At 44.5% G+C, this 27,018-nt stretch overlaps 1 protein-coding gene, 1 long non-coding RNA gene and 1 pseudogene across 4 annotated transcripts; 1 reads left to right on the top strand and 2 right to left on the bottom strand.

The window, feature by feature from the left end:
• The first annotated feature begins 4,547 nt into the window (after positions 1-4,547).
• On the top strand, positions 4,548-6,434 carry TMEM174 (transmembrane protein 174). Its single transcript, XM_082724985.1, has 2 exons — positions 4,548-5,290; positions 5,479-6,434. Exons 1-2 carry the CDS (start codon positions 4,665-4,667, stop codon positions 5,582-5,584), a joined length of 732 nt encoding a protein of 243 aa, XP_082581111.1. The 5' UTR covers positions 4,548-4,664; the 3' UTR covers positions 5,585-6,434.
• A 1,651-nt stretch (positions 6,435-8,085) lies between these two features.
• Positions 8,086-21,156, bottom strand: LOC309861762. Of its 2 annotated transcripts, none has more exons than XR_014310183.1 (4): positions 18,062-21,156; positions 13,201-13,343; positions 12,571-12,628; positions 8,086-9,385 (listed from the first exon to the last, which is right to left on the bottom strand). It is a non-coding gene; the product is annotated as an uncharacterized lncRNA (long non-coding RNA). The 2 variants fall into 2 exon arrangements; XR_014310184.1 differs by having other exon boundaries at positions 13,201-13,281.
• Positions 14,232-15,953, bottom strand: LOC309861524 (heterogeneous nuclear ribonucleoprotein A1 pseudogene; annotated as a pseudogene). The gene has a single exon. The product of its transcript is annotated as a heterogeneous nuclear ribonucleoprotein A1 pseudogene (transcript).
• Positions 21,157-27,018: the final 5,862 nt, after the last annotated feature.

The following is a 27,018-nucleotide window of genomic DNA, read 5'->3' as shown; positions in this document are numbered from 1 at the left end:
TTTCCTCTTCTGTTACGGAGCTCCAGGTCTCTGAGCAGCTTAAGTATGAAAACTTGCTAAGAAGCCTTGACTCTCTGTGATGATAACACGAGTCAGGATTTTGGACTCCAGATCTGGATTTTTTCCTGTTCTATAAATCTTGTAACATTTTTGTAGGATGCTCATACATTTCATTCCTAGAGACACTAGGAATTGTGGTTATTTGCCATAACCACAGATTCTTACAGGTCAAAATATTCTGGTAATCCTTTATTTCTATTGCCCATTACAATAAATGCACTCATCTTGTCTCTGCTTATTAAGTGCTTTCAACTTGGCCTCTACTAGTCTGAAATTTGCACGTCATCCCCATTAAAATCAAGGAGCCTACCTCACTGGTAAAATCTCTTGACCTCATACCTGGCCTATAGAAGATAGCCATCAGAAAGCTTTTCAAGGTAGCTAGTGTTCTTCACACTGGGGTATTTGTCAATGTGTTAGTGAAGGAATCAAGAGGTGAGAAATAGGTGGGCCAATCAGTCATGAAAAATTCACCCCCACCTCTCTATCTCTTCATGTCTTTGAGTTCCTCTGTTTTACCACAGAAACTCTGGTATTTCAGTCTCATTGAATATAGACCACTAGAGAGTCCAAGTTTCAGTCAACCCATCATGTATACCTTTAAAACTACTTTCAGTTGTACAAATTAACACATTAAATCCAAAATATCTGGTAAGTATATTTCCATTAAGGTGGGGCCCAGCTTTCTGATTAGAAAATGCCACTTGGTGAGTGCTGACATTAGAGGATCTTGAGCCAAGAAACTCTGGGAAGACTCCATAAGACCCAAAAGGATGGATTCGGAGGACATCCAGGGTTGTGAGCACATGAAGTGGTGGTGAGAGTGGTGTGGTTTGAGAGAGCATGGAAACTCCATCTGCCTGCCCCTGAGTTACATCCTTTTCTAATAAATTGGTGATCTCGTAGACAAAACCCCAAAACCTACAGGGAGGAAGCACTATCTTGCTGGTGCTGGTAATTTTTTAAAAATTAACATATGTGATATTAGTTTCATGTGAACAACATAATGATCTAATATTTATCCATCATCATACATAGTTACAGGATTTTTCTCTTTTTTTTTTTTTTTGTCATGAGATCTTTTAAGATTTACTCTCTTGGCAACTTGCAAATACACAATATGATATTTCTGGTATTTCTGAAGGGGCCAGTGAGGCTGGTCTGGGTGTGTTGGGGGGAATCCCCTGGAAATTTGAACTGTTACTGCCAAGATGATGAATTCTCCTGGAATGACAATGACAGTAAGAACAAGCAAAATACGACATAGTAATTTCTTTCTCCTTGCTCATACCTTGCAATCTCTCTCCAGTGCCACTGGTACCAGAGCTGAACATCGAGACACCTAGCAAAGGAAAAATGTACGTAGTAGAGTCTTAGCGAAAGCAGAATATCTAAGGATGGTTTGCAGCTTAATTATCAGCATCATTTTTTTTGTTTTTCTTTTTTTTTTTTTTTTAAAGATTTTATTTATTTATTTGACAGAGAGAAATTACAAGTACACTGAGAGGCAGGCAGAGAGAGAGAAGGAAGCAGGCTCCCTGGTGAGCAGAGAGCCCGATGCGGGACTCGATCCCAGGACCCTGAGATCATGACCTGAGCCGAAGGCAGCGGCTTAACCCACTGAGCCACCCAGGCGCCCTCTTTTTGTTTTTCATACTAAAATAATTTTATTGTTTTAAAAATTTCTCTCCATGCTGACATACATTAATGGTTGAAATAATATGCAATCTACTAAATTTGAAATGTAATACTTATACTACATAATTCTAGAAGTTATCTATGTGTGGAAATGATGTATGTGTAAGAATTTTATTAAACACATCATTAGTTAAATAAGATCTAAACAATAAAGAGAGAAATCAAAATGACTTTAGAGAGAAAAGCAGAGTCAGATGTTCTTTTGGTCTTGTGGGTGTCCAGGGCCCAGCTGCTGTGAGGTTGCCATGGTCAAACCTGAACATGACTCCAGGACTTGAAGCTCAACATAGTTTTCGTGATTGACTATAACCTGGTTGTTGAAAGGATGAAATGATGCCATGTATACTGAATACCTAGAATCATGCCTGGTCCATCATAAGTGTTCAATAATCCTTAACACTTTTGGGGGATTCGGGTAACTTAGTTGGTTGAGGTTCTGACTTGTGATTTCAGCTCAGGTGGAGATCTCATGGGGCCTGGGATCGAGCCTCAAGTCAGGCTCCGTGCTCAGCGGGGAGTCGGCCTGGGACTTTCTCCTTCTACACCTCACCCAACTCATGTATACTCTCTTTTTTTCTCTCTCTCTCTCAAATAAGTAATTCTAAAAAAAAAAATCCTTAACACTTTTTTATATCAATTGAGATAAATACATAGAGTTTTTTCCCCCTCCTTCATTCTGATGATGTGATGTATTAATTTTTAAATGTTGAACCATCCTTGTATTCCAAGAATAAATCCCTGTTTGTAATAGCATATAATAACATATAATTCTTTTAATATGCTATTGAATTTGGTTTGTTAGGCTTTTTTAAATTGCTATTTATCATACATACAGAGTTTGAAATTTTTGGAATGAGAGGCTAAATCAAGGTGACCTTGAAAATTTACTAGAGAATTTCCTGAATTGTCTGCTCTGAAAGTCATTCCAGTTTTGCGTTTATGGGGTATTTTCATAAATGTGATCTCTCAGCTCAGCTCTCTGAGTGTTCCCAGTCATTCTCTCAACTGCAAGAGGATGTAGCTAAAGATATATGAGAAACATAAACTGAGTAGATTGAGAAGAATTTTGAGAGCCTAGCTTTTTCTAAATTCCAGGGTCTATTTCAGCGGTTAGCTCAGGGATTAAGAGCATGAAAAGAATGTCAGGCTAGCTGAGCAAAATTTTGTGTGTGTTATTCTTTTTTCTTTTTAATCTTTATTTATTTTTATTTTTTTATAAACATATACTGTATTTTTATCCCCAGGGGTACAGGTCTGCGAATCGCCAGGTTTACACACTTCACAGCACTCACCATAGCACATACCCTCCCCAATGTCCATAACCCCACCCCCCTCTTCCAACCCTCCTCCCCCCAGCAACCCTCAGTTTGTTTTGCGAGATTAAGAGTCACTTATGGTTTGTCTAGCTGAGCAAAATTTTAATGATTAAAGAGAAAAGCTGGCTTCCCTAGATCTTTGGTCCAGCTCAGTGGGGAAAAGGGCAGACCACTCCTACTACAGCACCACTCCACACTGGCTGCTTGGGGACACATTTGGGAAAATACCCAAGAGGGTCACCTGCTTGCTTTCCCATCTTGAAATGAAGTTAGAGACTACAGGCCTTATCTTATAGCGGGGTGGAGGCATTTTTGGTGGGGAACAAAGTCCCCACCAAAATTCTCCCCCAACAAAGTCTCCCAGGAGCACTTGCAGTAAGGTTTACAAAGATTCTGATGAGAAAAGCCACTTGGGGCTCTTAGATGTCCTTGGAAATTTTGGTTCTGCTGGTCTGAGTAAGGAACTCAGATTTTGCCCTTTAAACAAGTAGCCCTGGTGATTTTTATCATCGGGAAAGTTTGGGAAGCCCTGCCTAGGGCAAGAGGGAAACTGTTTTCCTGGACCTTCTGCTCAACATTGGCAAAGAAAGATAATATAATATTTAACCACCGAAGAAAGACATCTGTTTGGTTAAGACCTGTGCAGGAAAGGAAAAAAGGGCTACAGTTACTATTCTGCAGAAGAAGGAACGCATGGGGCTGCTTTGCAATTCTGTAGTTATGAATGCCAGATAATGTCATTGAAGGTGAAGCTTTCTTCCCTCAGTTAGCTTGGGTTTGGTTGCAAAAACACATCAGCCTTGAAAACATAGCTGCTGACTTCACCTTGGAGACCGAGGGCTGTGCTGCCACCATGGAGGGAGGGTGTGAAACAAGTGTCCCCTAGACGCCAGCTCATACCTGATGCTTTTTTGACCTTTGCCAGTGATGTGGTTAGTTTCCTAGAATGTCCTTCCTCACCCAAAGCTGGAGCTTTTCCCCACATCTGAAAGCAAAAGGCACACGGGCTGGTCAGAAGACAGCTGTGCCTCAGAGCTCAGTGAGAGGCGTGGGAAGTTAAGTGTCATCCCAGCTCAAGATCCTGATGTGGGAAGGATGCACACAGAGTCATCTTTGCATGAGCTGACTCAGCAGGAAAAGTGGATGAGATGTCTGAGCATGTAATGGGTACATCAAGGGCCCCAGGCCCACCAGAGGCCCTGGAGGTAGTTTGGCCATCTCTATAGTCCTGGTTTTGGTAAAGGCCTTGGAAGAGTGCTTTTTAGCATCTAGGAAAGCACCTCCCAGCATATGAGTACAGGCTCAAGTAGCTTTTGAATGAGTGAATGAATGTGAATGAGAGAGAGCTTGTCACTGAATCGTAAAAGAGAAACCTCCAATTGTTGACAGTGTATGAGAAAACTTCAAGCTTCATTTCTCAGACCTTTATTCTTTGAAACAAAGTTCAGGCTTCTGCGTGTTATACTCTGTTAACCACAGAGGCCCAAAGTTCTTCCATAACTGATCGGAGCCTGGGATTGCTCTTCTCAGCTCTTAGGAGCCCTCACATTCCCTTTCCCCTCCAGGAAGCGGGGTGATCACGGGCAGACGATGGAGCAAGGCAGCAGTCGCTTGGAGGACTTCCCTCTCAATGTGTTTTCCGTCACTCCCTACACACCCAGCACCGCTGACATCCAGGTGTCCGATGACGACAAGGCGGGGGCCACCTTGCTCTTCTCAGGCATCTTCTTGGGACTGGTGGGGATCACGTTCACCGTCATGGGCTGGATCAAATACCAAGGTGTCTCCCACTTTGAATGGACCCAGCTCCTTGGACCTATCCTGTTGTCAGTCGGGGTGACATTCATCCTGATTGCCGTGTGCAAGTTCAAAATGCTCTCCTGCCAGGCATGCAAGGAAAGTGAGGAAAGGATCCTGGACTCGGAGCAGACGGCAGGAGGACAATCATTTGTTTTCACTGGTATCAACCAACCCATCACCTTCCATGGGGCCACTGTGGTGCAGTATATCCCTCCTCCTTATGGTTCTCAAGAACCCCTGGGGATGAACACCACCTACCTGCAGCCAGTGGTGAACCCCTGTGGTCTCATACCACCTGGAGGGGTGGTGACCGCCACGCCAAGCCCTCCTCAGTACTACACCATCTATCCTTCAGAGAACGCTGCTTTTGTTGGTGACCCAGAATACCCTTCCTTTGTGGCTGGTGGAAATGACAGGTATGTTGTGTGGAGTGGGGATACACCTCTTCCAACTGTCACAGTTGTGGCCCATGGCTTTGTTGGTGTGTAAGGTAAGGGCTGGGAGAAGGCAAGCTTCTGTGTGGTGTGTTGCCAAAATGGTGGCGCTGGTTCCAAGAGAGGCGGTGTGGACTGTAATGGGTCTGTGTTTTCCGCTCCCATTTCAGATCCAGCCCTGATGCTGACCAGCTAGAAGAGACACAGCTGGGAGATGAGGTGTCTGCCTGCTTCTCTCCTCCCCCTTATGAGGAAATATACTCCCTCCCTCACTAGACTATGATGCCAAAGGAACAGCATTCAAGTCATTGTTGCTGACAAATGAGGTGTCAGGTGTTGTGGCAGCGCAACCAGCCTGACAGATACCAATCGAGGGGGGGGTGGAGTGGGAGTGGGGCAGGAGGGGAAACAGGAAGGAAAACATCTGAGATGGGTAAAAATTAGGTGGGGGTGGAGGAAATTTCCTCCTGGTACAGCTGGATATTCCCTGCATATGGACATGGGCAGAAATTTCACTTGGTCCACAACCCACCCCTTTTCTACAGGAAGGCCCTAGTGTCTCAATTTTAATTCCAACAGCCAAAGGAAAAATCACTGCTATTGTGACACTGGGAGTTTCCACGGCAGTGAGAAGGGGGGTGGGCAGGGAGCAGGGAAGAGAAAATAGGCTTCACTGGAGATTTTCTAGCACCTGTTCTAGCCCCCCAAGAGGGTTTGCAGATTCCCAAACAACATGGTTGCCATCCGGTGTCCCTTGAGGACTCTGGGTATCTTAAAGGCTGCAAAATTTTTTTAGTGGAATAAAATAAAATAATATCTCCATTTAAAAAAGGGATTAGATAGGGGCACCTGGGTGGCTTAGTGGGTTAAGCCTCTGCCTTCGGCTCAGGTCATGATCCCAAGGTCCTGAGATCAAGCCCTGCATCAGGCTCTCTGCTCAGCAGGGAGCCTGCTTCCTCCTCTCTTTCTCTGCCTGCTCTCTGCCTACTTGTGATCTGTCAAATAAATAAATAAAAATTAAAAAAAAAAAAGGGATTAGATAGCTGGCTACAAAATAAACTAAAAACCATACAAAATAAATATGATGGGACAACGGTGTCAATAAATCCTTAAGTTATCACTGGGTCACAGCTAAAACCTGGTTTGCCCACCAGGCTGGGATCTGTGTTGGAAAAGAGCTAATTGGGCCCAGTGACCAACAGAACATGGGGACCTCTCTAAGCACCTGTCTATGAGTTCTGCTGAATTAGACAAAATAGAGCCTCATGTCAGTACCTGGAAAATCATGAATCATGGAAACAACCCTTATGGTCAAGACAAGCTTGCCTTCTTTATAAAAGAAGTTGGTGCTCTTAATCTTCCTGAATCTGAACTATACAATAAACAACTACAAGAGATCAAAGATTTAAGAAGAGACAGTTACAACTGTCGGGTTTTAAAAGAAAATATTTTCTTTATTTTCCTGTCACTTGAGATAAGGGACACTCATCCCAAAGGAAGACAGGATTTAGCAATACCTTAAAATTTTGGTACTGTGTGTATATAAGGAGTGATTTTAATAAATTTTTATCAAAAACATCTAGTTTTCCAAAGATATGATTAAAATATACTTGATACATTATTGTTGTAATTTATATTTTATCTTAGGAATAGAACCTTTCTATATGAGAATTCATTTTGATGTGTGATGATAGAAGGGGATGGAAAAAGAGGATTCCGTTTACAGAAGCAATATTCACAAAATGCTGGATTCCTAGCTGAGGGCCATTGGTTCTGGGGAGGAAGTGTGGGGACAGGGACACAGCCATGCATCACCAGCAGCATACCCACTGGCCATGATACCCTGCATGCCTGCCTCCCTGACCCCCTTTCCCTGCTCATCCTCACTCAGCCCACAGCTTTAGATTCCTGGATTTGGGTTATAATGAGCATCAAGGAAAGCTCAAACAGTAAAAAGATGTGTCCACATGTGGCAGCTGGGCAGGCAGGACTGACGATTTCTCCCAGGCATTCTGGAAGTCCCACATGCAGGGAAGTGGCCTTGGGGAGTCTTTATCTCCAGGCAGAATGATTCAGCACCAACTGTTCCTAAGAGAGAAAAAGGGCCAACATAGAGATAACTGATGCCTCCCAAATGGACTCAGAGCTTCAGGAGCTCAGGGTGGGGGGCAGGCCTGCAATGGTCGGGGGCAGGAGTGGAGGGATGAGAATGTGTTCATTCATTCAACATTTATTGAGTATCTCCTCTGTGGCCAAACATGGGCAATCAAGTGGAGATATGGAAGTGAAACACTCAACCACCAGAGAGCACAGCTTCTGCTCTGCCCTTATAGATCTTCTTGTCTGGAGGGCAGGGGGTGGAGAGATCTGACCAGTTATTCTCCAACATCCAAAAAGGGTCCTGTAGCTTCAAGTGGGATTTGGACTCTTCAGGAGGGTCATGGGGGCCTGCTTGAGGAAATGTAGTCAAGGCCCTCGACTTGCATAACTCCAGGGAGCGCTGTTCACACTGGATAGCCATGCGACTGGTATATCTTGACGTCTGAGGACTGTGCTGGGAGCTGCAGGAACAGCGGCTGATACCCAGTCAAAGAGAAGGAGGAAGATGGCTGGCAACCCCTCTGGTGTCAGGGGGCATCTTGCAGGCTGTGGAAACTGACAGTCCCACTGCAGCTGCACTCAAACAGAGATGCCTTCTGCTACCCGACAATCTACCCCCTTGCTCTCTGGCTTCTGGACAACACGCTGTCTTTATTTGGGGTGGCGGGCACCACTGCATGGCTTTTGGATCCCAACCCCAGGTCCTTCCTTGGTCTCTCTGACCAGCAAGGACATATTCCTGACAGGTTTCCAGTTTGTCTGCCAGAAGTCTGCCATTTAGCATTCTTCCTTGCAGTATAGAGGACTGCATCCCTGGGACAGTGGGTTAAAGTCTGTCTGGTCCTGGCTATGTTATCCACCCTGAGATTATCAGTGGGGGAAGTGGCCCCGGTTTCGGGCATATGCTCAAAGGTTCAGTGCCCAGGCCGGAACCCAAGGGGTCAGCCTCGTTGAACCTTTTAGGTTGTGTCTGGAGAGCAACTGGAAAGCTACTGAACAGCCTAAATGGGAAGGGAGCTGTGATCTGAACACTTGCTGGTTTGGCCAAGACCCAGAGTCATCTGGGGGTAATAGTGACCTTGCTGGCAAAGCTCAGACCCAAGAGACCAGGGCACCAGGGAACACCCTTCCCCACCCTTGCCTTTAGTGGAGCACATGTTCTGGCTATTTATATAGAATTCAGAAGAAAACTAAAAGGTCTTGTTAATCAAAAGAGACAGGCTCCTTAAGAATGTAATATTGTCTGGAAACATCTTCTAGGAGCCGACTAGGGCTGGGTCTTTTGGCTGGAGAGATGGATGATAGCTGACCATCCTGACAGGGTAGGACAGGAATTATTGAGGCCTGTGAGGTGAGGCCCAGCCACCAAGGGGAAGATACTTTCGCAAAGCTCTTAGGATGTCTTCTTTCTGCCCTTGGGCCCACAGAAGGACAGATCCCCTGTGCAGTGTGGGTCTGGGTTCACTCCCTCCTTCAAAACTCTGGGAGGTGTCTAGCACAGGTGGGGCACTCCCCAGACACCTCAGTCCTTCTTCCTTTGCTCCCCTATGCCAGGCATGAATCTCAGCTTCACTTGCCCTCAGTGGCTCTCGACTACAAAATCTGCCCTTTCAGAGCTCTCCCCACTTATTTGGCAGAGGGTGGGGGTACAGCATAAAAATAAAACCTCTTGTTTGTGAAGAACTGGCTATGGTATCTGTTTTCAGCTTCCGACCTCTGGGGTGCCTCACTGGTTTTGTTGACTGTTGGATCCCTGGAGCAGAGCTGGCTGAAGCCTCATGTCCCCCTGGTGGCTGGTGTTGCTCCCCCAAAACAGAAGATCCTCATAGGAACCGAGGTGTAGACTTCTTACCGACAAAGAGAGTTTCCTGCCTGGTTCTCAGTAGTGGCTGTCCTTGTCAAGGTCACCAGGGCGCTATCTGCAACTCATACCATTTGGCCCCACGCAGGCTCCTCCACACAGCCAGCACCTGGCTCCTGTCGAACAACAAATGTGAAATAAAGAAATTATCTATCAAATAGATAATTCAGAAGCACTCTAGAGCAACTAGCTGTTCTGGTGTTTTCCTCATTATGAAAATTTTCAAACGAATACAAGAGTAGAGAAAACAGTGCATCAAACCCTTTGTGGCCACCACCAACCTCAACTCATGGCCCATCCTATTTCATTTAGACCCCATCCACAATCCCCCAACTGCATTTTTATTTTTTTCCAGGGTTTTTCATCTTTTTATTTTATTTTTTTAAGATTTTATTTATTTATTTGACAGACAGAGATTACAAGTAGGCAGAGAGGCAGGCAGAGAGAGAGGAGGAAGCAGGCTCCCCGCTGAGCAGAGAGCCCAATGTGGGGCTCAATCCCAGGACCCTGGGAACGTGACCTGAGCCGAAGACAGAGGCTTTAACCCACTGAGCCACCCAGGCACCCTATTTTATTTTTTTAACAGTTTCCTTTTTCTTTTTTTGAATGGAGGTATAATTGATGTCCAACATTTTGTTAGTTTCAGTAGTACCACATAATGATTGATATTTGTAGCACCCAACTGGATTTTTAAAAAGGTAATCATGTCATCCTAAAATATTTCATTGTATATCTTTAAAAGGTAAAGCTAACAGGGTAACGGGTAGTAAGGAGGGCATGTGTGGTGATGAGCACTGGGAGTTATACGCAACTAATGAACCATCGAGCACTACATCAGAAACTAATTATGTACTATACGCTGGCTAACCAGACATAATTAAAAAAGAAAGAAAGAAAAAAGGTAAAGGCTCAAAAAAAAATCACACCATTATTATGTCTAAAAAATTTACACTTAATGTCATCAAATATCTAGTTAGTGTTTAACTTATCCCACTTTACTCTATTTTATTTTTAGCTCTTTATTTTGCTCGAATCAGGATCAAATGAGATTAGCTTTTGTTAAATGCATCCTAAATTTCTAGTTATGCTATACCATCTTTTGGAAGGCAGACAGTTGGCAAATTATTCATGGTAGCCTATTCGTATTTATTAAATTTCACTTTCCAGACAAAAATGTTTTTCAGGATTCTTCACTTTGTTTCTCCTCCTCTGTCAGTTCCCTGAAACTCTAGGACTTCTCTGGAATTAGAAACTTGTTTTTCCTGATTTTAGCACATTACTAGGAATGATCCTAAACATGGGCCTAGAAGAAATAAATACATGAAAACAAAAAGAGATCTTCAAGTGAATGTTTAATTGAGAAATATCTGTTGCAGAATAGTGTCAAGTGTATCTCAAAACTCTGACAACCTTTAGCATTTCTGACTTGGTAGGAGAAAAAAGTTCTTACCTCTAGAAATCATAAAAACTCCTTTGAACATTTCAGAAGTGAGAACAGAGTCTCTTTTAAGAATTAGGCAGGGGCTCTGGGTGGCTCAGTTGGTTAAGCCTCCAACTCCTGATTTTGGTTCAGGTCGTGAGCTCATGGTCCTGGGATGGAGCCCCACGTTGGGCTCCACTCTCAGCAGGAAGTCTCCTTGGGGTTCTCTCTCTCTCTCTCTCTGCCCCTCCCCTTGCTTGCTCTCTCTCTCTCTCTCTAAAATAAGTAACTACAGCTTTACAATAAATAAGTAAGTAAATGATGGGTAAATGAACATTAAAATATTACCTGGTACAATCGAATTCACAGAGGTTGATTGGAGACCTCTCACCAATGAGTTCCCTATTCTCCTCAAACTAAAAATGAATGTATTTTCTTTTTTTTTTTTTTAAGATTTTGTTTATTTATTTGACAGACAGAGATCACAAGTAGGCAGAAAGGCAGGCAGACAGAGAGGAGGAAGCAGGCTCCCCGCCAAGCAGAAAGCCTGATGCGGGGCTTGATCCCAGGACCCTGGGATCACGACCTGAGCTGAAGGCAGAGGCTTTAACCCACTGAGCCATCCAGGCACCCCTAAAAATGAATGTATTTTCTGGACATGCCTACAACTTCTCCTTTGAAGGTGGTTAGTATAAATGTGTGTGTGCGTATGTGTTCACTTATACTCTCTTATAGAATGTGATTTATGGATTTCTTGCCCATTTACTACCTGTAAATCATCAAGAGTTTTATGTCCCAAGCAGTCAGCAGTTGGTTATAAAATCAACAGAGAGCTGTACTAAATAAACCTTTCCTGGATTGCTCTTAAGAATTGATGACAAATCAGAAAGTGAAGACAACTCCATGGGAATGATTCTCACCTGCCTCTGGGATACCTCAAAGGTCTCAGATACAGGAATTTTATTTGTCGTGAGCTTTTAAGAAGATTAATAACCAGATGAACTGGGAAGGAAATCAGTTTTCTAGGTGCCAGAAGATTTCTCTGAAAGAAAGAATTTGTCCTCTAGCACAAAACTTACACTTGTGTAAATCATAGACACAACTATGTGTGCTGGGGTCTGATGATACACAAGGGACTGAAAATGAAGCTTATGTAAGAAGTCAGTGATCTTCCTGTTAGAATCCTCACATTTATTAGCTTAAAGAAATAAATTTTAAAAAGGAATGTGTGTGTGTACACTTTTTTAATATATATGTTTCTCGATAAATATATAAGAACTGAGAATGGTCATTTCTGATGCTAGCGTGGGAGACTCATTTTTCACTTTAGTCCATGCTAATTAATGATTTTTTTTTACCATGTTCATTTACAACCTGTTCAAAAAATTGTTTTTAGAATAGAGGAAGAAGAGGGGTGCCTGGGTGGCTCAGTCGTTAAGCGGCTGCCTTCAGCTTGGGTCATGATCCTGGAGTCCTGGGACTGAGCTCTGCATTGGGCTCTCTACTCAGTGGGAAGCCTGCTTCTCCCTCTCCCACTCCCCTTGCTTGTGTTCCCTCTCTCGCTGTTTCTCTGTCAAATAAATAAATAAAATCTTAATTAAAAAAAAAAAAAGAAGGAATAGAAAAAGAAGAGAAGGAGATGATCTCTCTCCATGTGTTTTTACTGTTAACATCATCTTCTTCAGTCCCGAGGTAATAATGTTCATTGTCACTGCTGCTTATATATCCCACAGATAAACACACAAGACACAAAGATGCAAATTCAGTGTGTATACAGATGTGTGGACACAAGTACCTTGTAATATGAACCACACTTTTACATGGACACACACACATAAGGGCTCGGGGGACAGAACCGAGTATTCACTGTCCATCACTCACCATGTGTGTGAAAGAGTTTTCACACATCCATGTTGTCACTGAAGTCCTCTGTGGGCTCCTGTTCAATGTTAGGTAAACACAGACCAATGTCAACATAGCCTCAGCACAGAGTCATGAGTCAGATTCCACAGGTTCTTTCTTTGATCATTTTCTCAACTCAGCCTCCACGGTCACACCTTGAAAACCTGCTCACCCCAGCAGCCATTCATTTACCTTTGTACCTTTGGAGGTGAAATAGAGAGCAACCTAAGTTACCTGATTCCTCATTGGAAGGAGCTACAGGACTAACTGTGCACCATTTTTCTCCTCTTTCCTCTCTGGATGGGCCTGCAAGGACATCAGTGCCTGCAGCAGCCACCCTCAGCCCTTTCCCTCCCAGTCCCTGCCTCCCCGCTCCCCAGCTTCCTTCTGGGCCTCTGAGGCTGGCCTGATCCCACTTCAGCCAGGAAGGATGCTCTGATCCCTCAACAGTCTGAACAGGAGCCAGAAAAACATGATTGGAATTTTTCAGAGGGCAAATAGACTATGAAGGGAAAACAAAAGCTCTCTCTGCAAAGCTCCAAAGAGAACAGGTTTAGACTAGGGTGTGTCTGCATCTCATTTGGCCCCTCGGAGGCCACAGGTACTCACCCTCGGGGGTCACCTTTCTGGTCCAGATGCTCCTCTGACGCCCAGACGGACCTCCCAGCTTCCTCTGTGGTTCTCAAAGGCCTATGGCAGGAGGCACCCCATGGCTACTTAGACTTGTGTATTCAGCTGACATCTTTTCAAACCTGAACAAAGTGAGTCTGTCACTTCAAGAGAAGCAACTGACAGCATTTGTGGCCCACAGTAACATTCAACCTTTCAAGGGAAAATGAGAATTTCTCAAAAACTTCTATCGTCATGAGCTTGACAACTTCTTAAAAATGTGATTTAAAAAAAATATTATATAACAAGATGCGCCAACATTCAAAAGGACCGTATAACACAGTGAACAAATATTTTCCACATGAGTACTAGATGATGTTTCAAAATCATGCCCCTGTACAACATGCGTTCAACATGCTAGATGGACCAATGGGTTTTCATGTACTAGAGTACTAAATATTCATTGATATGATTTCAGATTCCACACTGCAACTAGCCTTTAAGAAACTTCCATGTGAGTTTTGATGTAGTATCGAAGAATAATACCTACGATTATCTGAAAATCTTTAAAAAAACTTCTATATTTTCCAACTTATACATCTGTGTGAAACCAGATTCTCTTCATATAATTCAACCAAAACAACGCATTGCAACAGATTCAATGGGGAAGCAGATATGAGAATCTGGCTGTGTTCTTGGATATTTTTCAAAAAATTAAAAATTAGAAAGAAATACCACTCTTCTAACCTTTTTTTCCATATAGGAAATAATATGGTATTTAATATGTAAAGGGTATATAATTGTAATTTTTATTTGTTTTTTCCTTTCTCTATTTTTTTTTTTTTAAAGATTTTATTTATTTATTTGACAGAGAGAGATTACAAGTAGGCAGAGAGGCAGGCAGAGATAGAGAGGAGGAAGCAGGCTCCCTGCTGAGCAGAGAGCCCGATGCGGGACTCGATCCCAGGACCCTGAGATCATGACCTGAGCCGAAGGCAGCGGCTTAACCCACTGAGCCACCCAGGCGCCCATCCTTTCTCTATTTTTTTAAAGTTACTTTGTTTATTTAAGTCATCTCCACACACAACATAGGGCTTGAACTCACAATTCTAAGATGAAGCAAGAGTTGCATGCTCTTCCAACTGAGCCAGCCAGGTGCCCCTGAAATTTTTATTTTATTTTATTTTTTAAAAGATTTTACTTATTTATTTGAGAGAGACAGAGAAGGAACAGGGGGCGGGGCACAGGGAGAGGAAGAAGCAGACTCCCTGCTGGGATCATGACCTGAGTCAAAGGCAGACACTTAACCAACTGAGCCATCCAAGGCGCCCCTGTAATTTTTATTTTTATGTTTTAACTTTTTTTTTTTTTTTAAAAAGACACATTTATTCAGCGTCATGATCAGACTATTACATTTAGCAATCAACAGCATGGGTGCAAAAAAAAAAAAAAAATCTACATTAAAACCCTTTGTTGGAATGCTTTACACTTTCCACAGAACAGAAACTAAAATAACCTGTTATACAATTAGTCACAAATACAGTCCTCGAGTTTTTTTGCCCATACACATGAGTATTGTCTAAAACATGTCTTCTTTGTAGCAGCTAGGCCCTGCCACCACTGTGCTTGGCTGAGTTCACAAATCTGTTGTAACCTGTAGCTTCCCTGTCACTTCTCTGGCTCTCCTCTCCTGCTAAGCTTTGTTTCCTGGCAGTAATTAAAACCTTCTGCCACTGCCATAGCTGCTGCTGCTGCTGGAACCACCATAGCCACCTTGGTTTCGTGGTTTGGCGAAGTATTGGCCTCCACCACCATAAGGGCCAGAGCTTCTGCCTCCAAAATTGCCTCCTTTCATGGGTCCAAAATTTGAGGATTGATTGTTGTAATTGCCAAAATCATTATAGCTTCCACCACCTCCAAAGTTGCTTCCATCATTACCAAATCCGTTATAGCCATCCCCACTGCCACCATATCCACCACCACCTCTACTGCCACCAAAGCCACCTCGACCACTGAAGTTTCCTCTGCGACCAAAGTTGTCATTCCCACCAAAACCACCTCCACGACCACCACCAAAGTTTCCAGAACCACTTCGACCTCTTTGGCTGGATGAAGCACTAGCCATCTCTTGCTTAGAGAGCGCTTTCCTTACTTCACAGTTGTGGCCATTCACAGTATGGTATTTTTGAATGACAATCTTGTCTACAGAATCATGGTCATCAAATGTTACAAAAGCAAAACCCCTCTTTTTGCCACTGCCTCGGTCAGTCATGATCTCAATCACTTCGATTTTCCCATACTGTTCGAAATAATCTCTTAGATGATGTTCTTCAGTGTCTTCTTTAATGCCACCAACAAAAATCTTTTTCACAGTTAAATGGGCACCAGGTCTTTGAGAATCTTCTCTTGAGACAGCCCTCTTTGGTTCCACAACTCTTCCATCCACCTTGTGTGGCCTTGCATTCATGGCTGCATCCACCTCCTCCACAGTGGCATAGGTGACAAACCCAAAGCCTCTGGAGCGCTTGGTGTTCAGATCTCTCATTACCACACAGTCCGTAAGTGTTCCCCATTGCTCAAAATGGCTCCTCAGACTCTCATCGGTTGTTTCAAAGCTCAGACCTCCGATGAAGAGCTTCCGCAGCTGTTCAGGCTCTTTGGGAGACTCTGACTTAGACATGACGGCGGTGGGAGGGGAGACTTTAACGATGCTTACTCGGCGGCGTCCACAGGCAGAAAGCTGTTTTAACTTTTTTGAAGATCTTAGTGCTTTCTAAAATTTTTTCAGCATTATTGAGGTATAACAGACAAGTAAAATGGTAAGATTTTAAACTGTACAATGTGATGATTTAATATAAATAATGTAATTTTTTAAATGCTTAAACAAATAAATATTTAATCTTTTTTGGGTTTTAATTTCTAATATGGTAAGTACTAATAGATGTCCCATAAACAAAAATTCTTTGGTTCCTCAATATATTTCAAGGGTATAAGTGATTTCCAAGAGACAAACCGTTGAGAACAGCTGGTCTATATGATTAGGGACAGATAAGAAGCAGGGGCAATGATACTACCTAAAATACCACGTTTTCTAGCCTCCTTTGCCGCTAAGTTTGAGCATGTAATGAAGTTCTGTCCAACAGGATGTAAGCAGAAATTTGGGGACAAGACTTCCAGAAAGACTCCCTGGAAAATAGATAGCTAGGGGAATTCCTTTTTTAACTTCTTGCTCTTCCTCATTCTGAAAGACTACAACTTGTATATAGTCACAGAACACCTAGAAGCCAACTCAGAGAGCAAGGCGACCCTAAGAATAGAAGCTACTTATAAAGATGGAGCAGAAAGACAGAAAATGTTGAGTCCTCAATGACTGTGATGCTGGTTGTATACTCTAAGACTTCTTTTAAACAGAAGAGAAGAAAAGTTTTGAATCTTGTTTAAGCCACCATTATTTTGACTTTTCTGTTACATGTAGGGAAAGCAAATTATTTCTTTAAGTGTGAGAGTGTGCTAATATTAGCCACAAAGGGCCCATCTTTATATGGATTATATAACTATTTATGTGTTTTTAAGACTGGGTTTCACTCCCATGCCAACCATTGTATCAAGGTATGATATTGAGAAAACATTTCTCAGGGTTAGCATTACAGGCACTCAGAAATTCATTCAAGTCTTTATCAGCAAACATTCAGGAGGCTCATGCTATTGGCAGATAGAGAGCCAAGCACTGGGTCTATGTACACTCAGAGCCCTCGGGGTCCATGGAGGGAGCCGCCTCACCCCAGGAACTAACACGGCCCTCACGGCTCTGCTGTGGGCCCCACAGTGAGATAACCAACTATTCTCAGTGTAGAGAGAGAAGTGGACAGCTTGTCCCTTAATTGGTATTTCTGGGGCAGGCCTTAAAATTCTCTTGAGCAAATTTCATTGTCACCCACACTCACTGAACCAGAATGGCCCAAATAAACAAAGAGGCTTGCCCTCCCCTCTCCTTAACGCTGATAGGTTGACAGACCGCATTCCCATGACCAGCCATGTCAGTTACTGCGGGCCGTCTCATGCTACACCATCACTCCAGTAACCAGCCTGATCTGAACGTACAGCTGCAGAAGGTCAACAAACCTTGTCCATGGGATCACCTGTTGCTAAAATCTTTTAAGCAAATGTAACTTCTTGTGGAACCCTAGAGCAGTCTCCTCCCTCCTGTTCTACAGTCTATAACCATTTTCTGGGAGCATCACAAGTGAGGATGGGATGAAGGAGAAATGTACAAAGGACTTGCTCATGAAGGTTGGCACATTCCAGAAGGGGGGGCATCTCCAGAGTAACCAGGTTTCCCTCAGACTCCTTGGGTTCGTGGTGGACTCAGGCTAGACCTGACCACTGCACAGCCTGTTAGGGACCAGACATGGTGACACTGTTGATCAAGAACTATAACGTCTGCAGAGTTGTGATTAGTAAGACATGCTGCCCTGACAGGGAAAGCAGGGTCAAATACAATCCTGGGTGGGATGCCACTTATTAGCTAGGTGACTTCAGGCAAGTTGCTTCACCTTGCTGAGTGCAAGAAATAGTTACATATGGTTCCTCAAATAATGCTGTTCACTCTAGAATTGGGGGTATAGGCCAAAATATGCTAACATCATTAGAGAAATTATTTTTCCATTAATTTTACACTATCATGATCCATCAGTTGGAATTAGATTTGTTTTCATGTCACTAAAAACCCCGAAGAACAGCAACTCAAACAGGAGAAGTTTATTTCTCTCTTCCATATAAAAGCCCAGATGTAGATAGGACAGGGCTTATCCCTACCATTGGTGGTTCGGATGCCGATCTTCCCACTGTTTTTATTCGTTACCTTGCTTTCTTCTTCAAAGTCATCTCATGGTCCCAAGTGACTGTGGAAGCTTGGCATTATGTCCCCATTATAGAAAGCAGAAGGAAAAGAAAAGAAAAAGAAATGAAAAAAGGACAAACCTCACATCTGATTAGATTCTCCTAAAGAAAGCCTTCCCTGGAAGCTCCATGTTCTACTTCCACTTCTGCCTCACCAACCAGTTTGGTCCTGTGGCTTCACCAAGCTCAAGGCATTCTGGGAAACAGGGTTGTTTTTGTTCCTGCTGTTCTATTGCAAAGGGAAGAGAGTAGAATGGATGCTGGGTAGCAGCTAGCGGCCTCTTCCATACTTGGTCCTTCCTCTCTCACTCAGGCTAGATTCAACTATCCACTCAAGAATGTGGAACTTTGCAGAAAATATTTGTTTTGAATCCCTCTGCTGAACCAAAAATACTAACTTTGAAATGCCAAATCTAAATACACATGCCAGATGTAAGGTTTTAGCCCAAGAAGCTTGCCTTGTAATTTTAGAACAACAGATGCACTCATCAGCGGGAAGCATCAATGAGTTACAGAGCATCTAACTCATAAAACAGGCAAGGTTTGGACTGTACCATGACACCAAGAACTTGCTGTGTCACATACTTGTCTCATTTCTCTAGGTTTTTGTGGGATTTTCCATGTCCTCCATCTTCACATGTGAAGGACATTAGTTGTTAGGGAAACAGTGACATTAAATTCACATGGCAGGATTTAATGATACTGACATATTCAAAACAAAGTACATTCATTCCAGAAGCTTGGATTTAATGATTTGAATTGCTCAGTGTTTAACTGGTTCTCTGAGTTCAGGGTGGGGAGAGAGGGGGGAGAGTATAGGAAGCCAGACACCTTTGGGAGCTGCCATAACTTCTTTGGGGCATCAGAGCTATATTTAGTGCAATTAAGTTTCTAATTCAGTAAAAACTACTACAGTTCCCTTGTGGTCTGACAGAGTAAAATGCAGCTGCTAACCATGGCTGATTTATAACCTAGGCATCAGGGGAAACAAGCCAGATTCTTCTGAGGGCCTAAATCACTCAGCCAGGAGATCAAAACAGCATGCTTCCCCTGGGTAGAGTGACAGACCGGCAGCTTCCAAAACCCAGCTTGACAAACTCCCCATTTTCAGCAGGATTAGACCCCTACCTCTCCCTCATCCTTCAGAAGGATGCAGGAAGTATAAGAGAGCCTTCAAAGGCTCAGAGGTAAGTACCTACACTCTCTTCAACCTCAGGGAAACTGACTCAAGAGGCAGAGAAGTATGTATTTAATCTGTGATCTCCCCTACTAGCAAGTTCAGGTCATTGAAGATGACATATGTGTATGGGCAGGGCCAATTTGACAGGCTAAGACATTGTATACCACACATCCCCCAGTGGACACCATTCACAGCATAGTCTAATTCAGTGGTTCTCAAACATGGCCACATATTAGAGCTACCTGAACAGCTTGAAAAATCCCAGAGCCAACACTGCATCTCAGACCAATTAAATCAGAATCTCTAGAGGAGGGAACAAGATGTCAACAATATTTAAAGTCACCCAAGTGATTCCAATGTGCAACCAAGTTTAAGAAAACCAATGGTCTGACTCACGTATACTTTGATGTGAATGGAGTCCCCTGCAGCTATACTGGGGATAACCTGCCCAGACTTATGCCATAGCCTTGAGTGTGTGGGTTGAGGCCCCTTCCCTATCAGACCCAGATACCATTAGAAACAGAGGACTGGTTTTCTATGAGCCTCTACACAGAGCTTTTTTGTTTATGTTGTCTGAGAATCTTTTTCTTTTCATTTTCCTCTTTGACTTTTCAATTCCTACGCAAAGACTTAGAGGCTAGAGTCTGTGGGTGAAATCAGCCCTGGGGATGTAGCCTCCTCCTTGGGAACCTCTTTCTAGAGCTGGGGCCTTAGGTCAGACGGCCCCACTGACCCCTCTCTGCCACCCAAAGGCCCCATGTCTGGCACAAGGGAAACACTCAGCAGTGCTTCAGAGAACATGTGTATAGGGGAATAATGCGGGGACAAACCACGCGAGAAGGTGGCTCTGGGCGCTGAGAAGTAGAGTATGCCCCAACAGATGAAGTGTTAAATAGCTGTAAATCTGGCTGAGCCCTCTCCGGGCCTCCATCTCCACTCGGCCTTGTGAAAGGGGCCTCCTACACTGTCCTGCTGGATCAGCAGGCACTCTGGGACCTTGGTGGCCCTCGAACTCACCCACAGTCACCAGATCTTGGGACCGCATGCAAAGAGCAGAACAGTCAAGGGCTGACTCCCATAGTCCCAGGATTTGGCTTCTTACTGGCTGAGTAACTTTGAGTATTTCTATGAAAATTGCCATACTTCTGTCCCCTTTATCGGTTGAGTGGAACAGTCTGGGCCTCTTGTGTTGCTTAGCATGTGCCTGGAGCCACCATAGGAGCTTTGTAAAGTAAGGCAATGGTATTCTCTCACAGGCTCCAGTCCAAGATTTCATTGCCTTCACCAGGGAAAACCGGCGGAGGGAACCTGGTCACACCCACCCCCGGTTGGGGGCCATGTCTCCAGACCATGGGGTGTGTTTCATGGATCTAGTGATAACCAAACTCTTTGAGTAGAATACAGTAAACTCTGAGGTCCTGGCTCCATCTTTTTCTTTAAGGACATGGAGTAGTGTTTTTAAAAGTAGGTTCTGGAGTCAGAATGACTTCATTGTCTCATTTCATCACTCTGTTAAGACCTTTGGTGAATTCTTGCCTTCCCTTAGTCTCGGTTTCCACATCTGTGAGATGGAAGCAACACTAGAATTCAGGTCAAATACACGGTTTATTGAGAGAACCAAAGGATATAATGTCTGGAACATAATTAGCACCTGATAAAAATGACTGATTTACTGGGAAATCTTATTTGCAACCCCTGCCCCTATGAGCTAGGCCTATGGCCCTCTTCTGGCCCCATGGCTTCCCACAGCAGTTCATGCCCACCTCAGGCCTGCTTGGCTTCAAGTACTCCCAGAGAGCTCCATTATCCAGGAGTTCTCCTTCCAAAGGGTCCGCACCTGATAGAAATTCCTCACGTAGAAGAGAGTTCTGGCTTCCTAGGACAATCATCACTCAAGAAAATCTTCCCACAGTGGATCACTTATGTCCACAGGCCCCCATTAAATCACCTCTCTGTGCCTATTGCTCCTGTTGGCAGACCAAGTCCTGTTTCAACAGGGCTGATAGCTTTATTCCAAGATGCCCGTGCCTTTGAAAATGGACACTTTCCCCCAAGTGTGCTACCCCACAGCCGGCCAGCCTGCTCCCTGCAAACACGGGGGCAGGAGTGCCTGCCCAAACTGGCAACTGCTAAGTCTAATAATAACTTGCACCCTGTGTGATGAACTATTTTGTGTTTCTTCATGGTCGGAGTTCCACCCACATCAACTTGACATCACTGTTTCCATAGTAAATAATAATCTTCAAATGGAATACAGTGGGAGCTGAAAGCCCCACAAAATGCAGCCAAATGAGACAAACATGTTCCTTCCACAATGGATACAATGACGTGGTAGGGCCACAAGCCTATGTATTTATGTTCCAGATGACTTCCATATCTCAACCCCTGGTTCTTCCATTCAACCAGGAATGGGAGGATTTGCAACTATGAAAACAATACACCACAACCTCACAGACCCTCTGGGAGCATATATTTATGTAGAGAGACATGACTCATCCGTTAACTGCTAAGACTTATTCTTGCGATCCCATATCCGGAGCATGTGTTAATCCTCAATGTTTCAAAGGAGGTATTTGGACTTGAGTTCTCTGAAGCATTTAAAGCAGACCCTGGGGTCCTGCTTTCATTCACTCACCGTCTAGAGCCCTTGCTTAGCTGGGGATAAGTTCTTTTCACAGCTTGGTGTTGAATGCAAGCTCCTTAAGGGCAGGGCCCAGTCTTGTAACAGATACCTCGATTTCCCAGAACCCAGCACACAGAAGAAGGTGTTTAAATTTACTTATGGACAGGACAGAGTGCTGTCCAAGGGAAAAGAGAACCCTTTTGACAGGTAACATCTGAATACATTTAAGGGCACTTTTGTTTCTGGATATTGTATAAAGACATTAACTCACCCTTACCTTCTTGTCTCATAGTGTGGTCCATGGATTGGCAGCATGTCATTACCTTGAGGTTGTTAGAAATGGAGACTCTTAGGCCCAGACCTCCTGAGTCAGAACCCTCATTTATTTATTTATTTATTTGGTCAGAGAGAGTGAGCACAGGCAGACAGAGTGGCAGGCAGAGGCAGAGGGAGAAGCAGGCTTCCTGCTGAGCAATGAGCCCGATGCGGGACTCAATCCCAGGACGCTGGGATCATGACCTAAGCCGAAGGCAGCCGCTTAACCAACTGAGCAACCCAGGCATCCCCAGAACGCTCATTTAAACAAGATCTTCTGATCATTCACATACATATTCAATTTTGAGAAGCCCCTGTGGGTCTACACCACCTTCATGGTGATGGTTGAGAGGGCTGTTCATGTAAGGGTCTGGGTATGTGGAAGGCAGGTGAGAGAGAAGCTAATAATAACATTTATTGAGTTCAAAAAGAGCCTCAGCTAGCAAGATGTGGAGACAGAATCAAACCTATAGAGTGCATGTTCATAAACCATTATGTTATATTCACTAGGAATTAAAGAAATCTTCTTATTCCAGTAATACCTTAGATGAATTCCAGCTTACAGTCAGGTAGTAGCTTCCTACGTGAAGCATTACTATATTGATAGGACTTAGGGCAGCCTGTATTCCATACCTTACATGAGTAACAAATGCTTATTGTAGAAGAATTAGAAAATACAGATAAGCAAAAAGAAGTAAAAACTACCCAATAATGACAGCATAGTTAAGATTTTAATAAATAATCTTCCATATGTCATTATTTTATTATTTATGACTACCTATATGCAGATGTATATATTCATACTTTTTTTTTTTTTTAAAGATTTTTTATTTATTTATTTATTTGACAGACAGAGATCACAAGCAGGCAGAGAGGCAGGCAGAGAGAGAGAGGAGGAAGCAGGCTCCCTGCTGAGCAGAGAGCCCGATGCGGGACTCGATCCCAGGACCCTGAGATCATGACCTGAGCCCAAGGCAGAGGCTTAACCCTCTGAGCCACCCAGGCGCCCGTATATATTCATACTTTTTAAAAGATTTATGTATTTATTTGAGAGAGAAAGAGAGAACAGCAGGGGAAGGGCCAGAGGGAGACAGAGACAAGCAAACTCCCCACTGAACAAGGAGCTCAATGTGGGGCTCGATCCTAGAACCCTGAGATCATAACCCAAGCTGAAATTGAACTGGATGCTTAACTGACTGCACCCCCCAGGCGCCCCTATTCATACATGTTTTTAACAAAAAAGGAATCATGGTATCCATACTAATTTGTGACTTTCTCTATTTTACAATACCTTTAGCGGGCACCTGGGTGGCTCAGCTGGTTAAACATCTGCTTTTGGCTCAAGTCATGATCCCAGATCATGGGATCAGCCTGCATCAGGTTCCCTGCTCAGTGGGGAGCCTGCTTCTCCCTCTGCCTGCAGCAACCCCTGCTTGTGCGATCACTCACTGTGTCTCTGTGAAATAAATAAATACAATCTTTTAAAAAATAAATAATATAAAATACCTTTAGAAGTTTAGGTCTCTCCATCTCTCATAGTCTCCCCTTCTCTGCACATGTTTTTAATTCCCACCCCTTACTGTTGCTCCTTCTTGAAGGATTAGCACAAGACTCACTCCCTCCAGGAAGCCTCCCCTGACCACCTAGAACCATGGGCGGCAGTGATGCTTAGCTGATGCTGCCAGCCTGGTCACTTCTGCCTGTGTGTAAGTGTAACCCTCATTCCCAAGAGTCTGAACAATATTCACAGGACACTGACCTCCAGTTTCTGCTCATGGAAATGCTGCAGCCGCAACAAGTTTCTTCCTACAGGCTCGAGGGCTCTCTTGAATGTCTCACACAAGTGTCCCAACTGTCCTCTTTTGTAATCCAGTGTGTCTGTCTTCCCCATGCTGGCTGCCCCTGCTCCCTGCATTAACTGGTTCACTGAGTTCACCTACCCTCTCCAGCCACAGTGGGCAGTCAGCTCCTGGCTGGATTGGATTAGAATTAACAAACCAAATTGCCAATATTGTTTTTGACCTACCTCCCTGGCATTTACAGAGGTTCACCCACACACTCCTATTCTTACACTGAATGTGACCACCTCTGTTGAGCTCTGACAGCTGTTTCAAGTACCTAGGGCAGACTCTTCCCACCTTCCTTATATTCCACCCTTAGGGCACAAAGCAGAGCAAGGCTCATCTTGGCTTCCAAGTTTCTGGGGGACCAGATCTTTCACTGAACCTGATCTTTTTTTTCAGGCGACAGTACCTTCTGCTGTAGAGGCTGCCTCAGGGCCTTTGGGTGAGCTGCACAACGGTCCCAAGTCACTCACTGCAAACCTATTAGCCTGGCCTGGCTTGGGCATCACGAGGGTGGAGCCTGTCCACGGTCAATGTCTGAGAGGTGCAGGGTGCCCTGCTTCCCTGCCTGCTAGGCATCACCATCTCCCCCATGAGGCTCAACCCTGTGGTCTCTCTCCTGTCCAAACACCCAGGAGAGATCCTGGATGTCAGCTTGCACCTTTGCTCTGGGGTCCTTATTGTAATTAGCCTCCTCCTTCTCCCCACCCGCTGGGTAAGCGACCTTGAGATCCCACTGACCAGCTCAGCCTGTCTTTGAATTCTAGCTCCAACACTTGCTAGCTTGCGTCAGTTTCTCTGGCCTCTCAGTGTCTTGTTTCTCTTATCTGTTGAAAGGAGGTAATAAGAGCACCTGCTTCACTGGGCAGTTCTGAGAGTTAAACAGAATCACCCATGAGAGAGGCTTAGAGCTGCACCCAGAACATGGCGAGCACTTGAACCTAGCACTCAGTCTGTGCCTGATACACTGCGGTGGGTGGTTAAGGCTACCTTTGGGAACTGGAGGCAGCTGTCCTGTGCTAATTACAGAGAACGTGCCCTGCAGCGAGGGAGAGTGAACACGTGGAGGCAGGTGGGAGTCTGCATCCCAGGGGTGCTGCACCCCGGGCTCCTGGCCCCTGGTCACACCTGTCACACCAGACCTCTCATCTCCAGGGGATATTTTTGTCCAGTACCAACAAACACCTAACCACCTGCAGGGGGCTTCTGGGAGCTTCCAACTAGAGCAGTGCGAATTTTGGAACCTTGGAAAAAAGCATCCTCTTTCCATAAAGCAGTCATTTAAGCCCCCAAAAACCTGGAAACTAAGTGAAAAACATCATAACCATCACGATCTGACAGCTTCAAAAGTAGATTATTCAGTTCCAAATATATACAAAGACTCTAGATTGATGTATAACTTCTGAAGTTCTGTGCAAATTTCAGGCCTAAAAACAAGTGGGGTCTCTGCAGGGAGAAATGCCCCAAACCGTCAGCATTCCTGGGAGCTGTCAGCGCTGGGTGAGCACTCATTCCTGGGAGCAGACCGGGGCTCTGGAGACGCATATGTCAGGGCTCACCGGCACTTTCGAGCCTTCAACACCGAAACCCACAAGAAAACACCTCCCTGCTTCCACCCCCAGCAGCTTCGCTTTCACCGTGGCCACCCCTTTCTGTGTACCACCATGGTTTTCATATTTAGTGTCTTCATGACACATATTCCCTTTATATTTAACCCTGTTTTCATGGGAGAGATGTATCTAGGCAACCCCACAGTGGCTTTGGTCAGTAGTTAGCATTCTCATAACTGCTCCTGTTCTCAGTGAGGATTTCTCCTAAATATAGAAAACTTTTGGAATGTCTGCCCTATGGGCATACAGCAGACATGCATTTTCATAGGACCCGCTATGTAATTTGCATGACTGCAAAATGGAAGTGTGGGGCTCCTTCTTCAAAAATTTACCAAGAGTTTTAAGATGGTGATGGCAGAGCATTAAACCAAGGGCAGGGCTCTGGGTGACCGTATGGGTTGCATACCAGTATCATCAGCCCGGCATTTGAGGCCACAATAGCCAATTCAAGGAATGACACTTTCCTTTATTTCTCCAAAACAAAATTTAGCATCCCAAAGATTAGGGTGTTCCCTCCCCCAATCCTGGGAACCTACTAGAAATGTGGGCTTATGTCATGCTACCCAATGGCAGGGGTGGGAAGGGAGGCCATGTCCTTGGGCCCTGGTGGTTTCCCTCTTTACTGTTGTTCCTTCAGCTACATGAAGCCACGGCTGACCCCAGCTCCTCACCACAGGTCTTCCAGGCAAGCCTGGCAGCTCAGAGAGGGACTTACGCAGACTTGGCAACCACTAGCTACCCTGATCTCTGCCTTCCTGTGTTCCTTGACCCTCCTACCCCTTGCAAGTCTGGGATTGGTTCAAACCCTTTCTCAGGATCTGGCTGCTTCCACCCAGCCAAGAAATGGCCCTTTGCCCTCTCCTCTGAGATGCTTCCAGATTAATGCCCCTCAGAGGGCCTTCAGGAATACACTGCTGCCGTCTTTTCTGAGGTAAGAAGAGGGAAAGCAGATGTTTACCTCAGTGAGGGAAGCTTTTTGTATTCTCTCCCCTGTGGCCTTCACCAAGGTTTTGGTGAGATGTGGGCCTCCCATCTTCTGGGTCTTCCAGTGTCTTTCACCCTTTGCATCTGTAAGGGACTGAGGAAGCCCCATGGGAGAGGAGGAGGGGTGAACAGGGGGAGTAGATGCAGTGTGATGAGGGGGGAGAACTTACTGAATTTTGAGTCTGTTGCTTCTGTTGCTATGACCTTAATTCCCCCATCTGTAGGCTGGGTGGTAGCACCTGCCTCCCGGGATGGTTGGGATGAGGAAATCAGAGGGAACATGTACCAAGCCCTTTGCCACTATTAGCCCTCTCTCCTCACTTCCCCTCCCCTCATCTTCTAACTTCAAAGCCACTCCAAGCC

This window comes from Mustela nivalis (assembly GCF_964662115.1).
Source record: "Mustela nivalis genome assembly, chromosome: 3".
NCBI classification, from domain to species: Eukaryota; Metazoa; Chordata; class Mammalia; order Carnivora; family Mustelidae; genus Mustela; species Mustela nivalis.
Note: the sequence above shows the minus strand (reverse complement) of the source record. Positions and strands in the feature narration are given on the sequence as shown.

Excerpts from the sequence above, each read along its gene's own strand:
- TMEM174 (XM_082724985.1), top strand. The coding sequence starts at position 4,665 with ATGGAGCAAGGCAGCAGTCGCTTGGAGGACTTCCCTCTCAATGTGTTT. Across the intron at positions 5,291-5,478 it reads GTGGCTGGTGGAAATGACAG|ATCCAGCCCTGATGCTGACC; the intron begins GTATGTTGTGTG and ends CTCCCATTTCAG.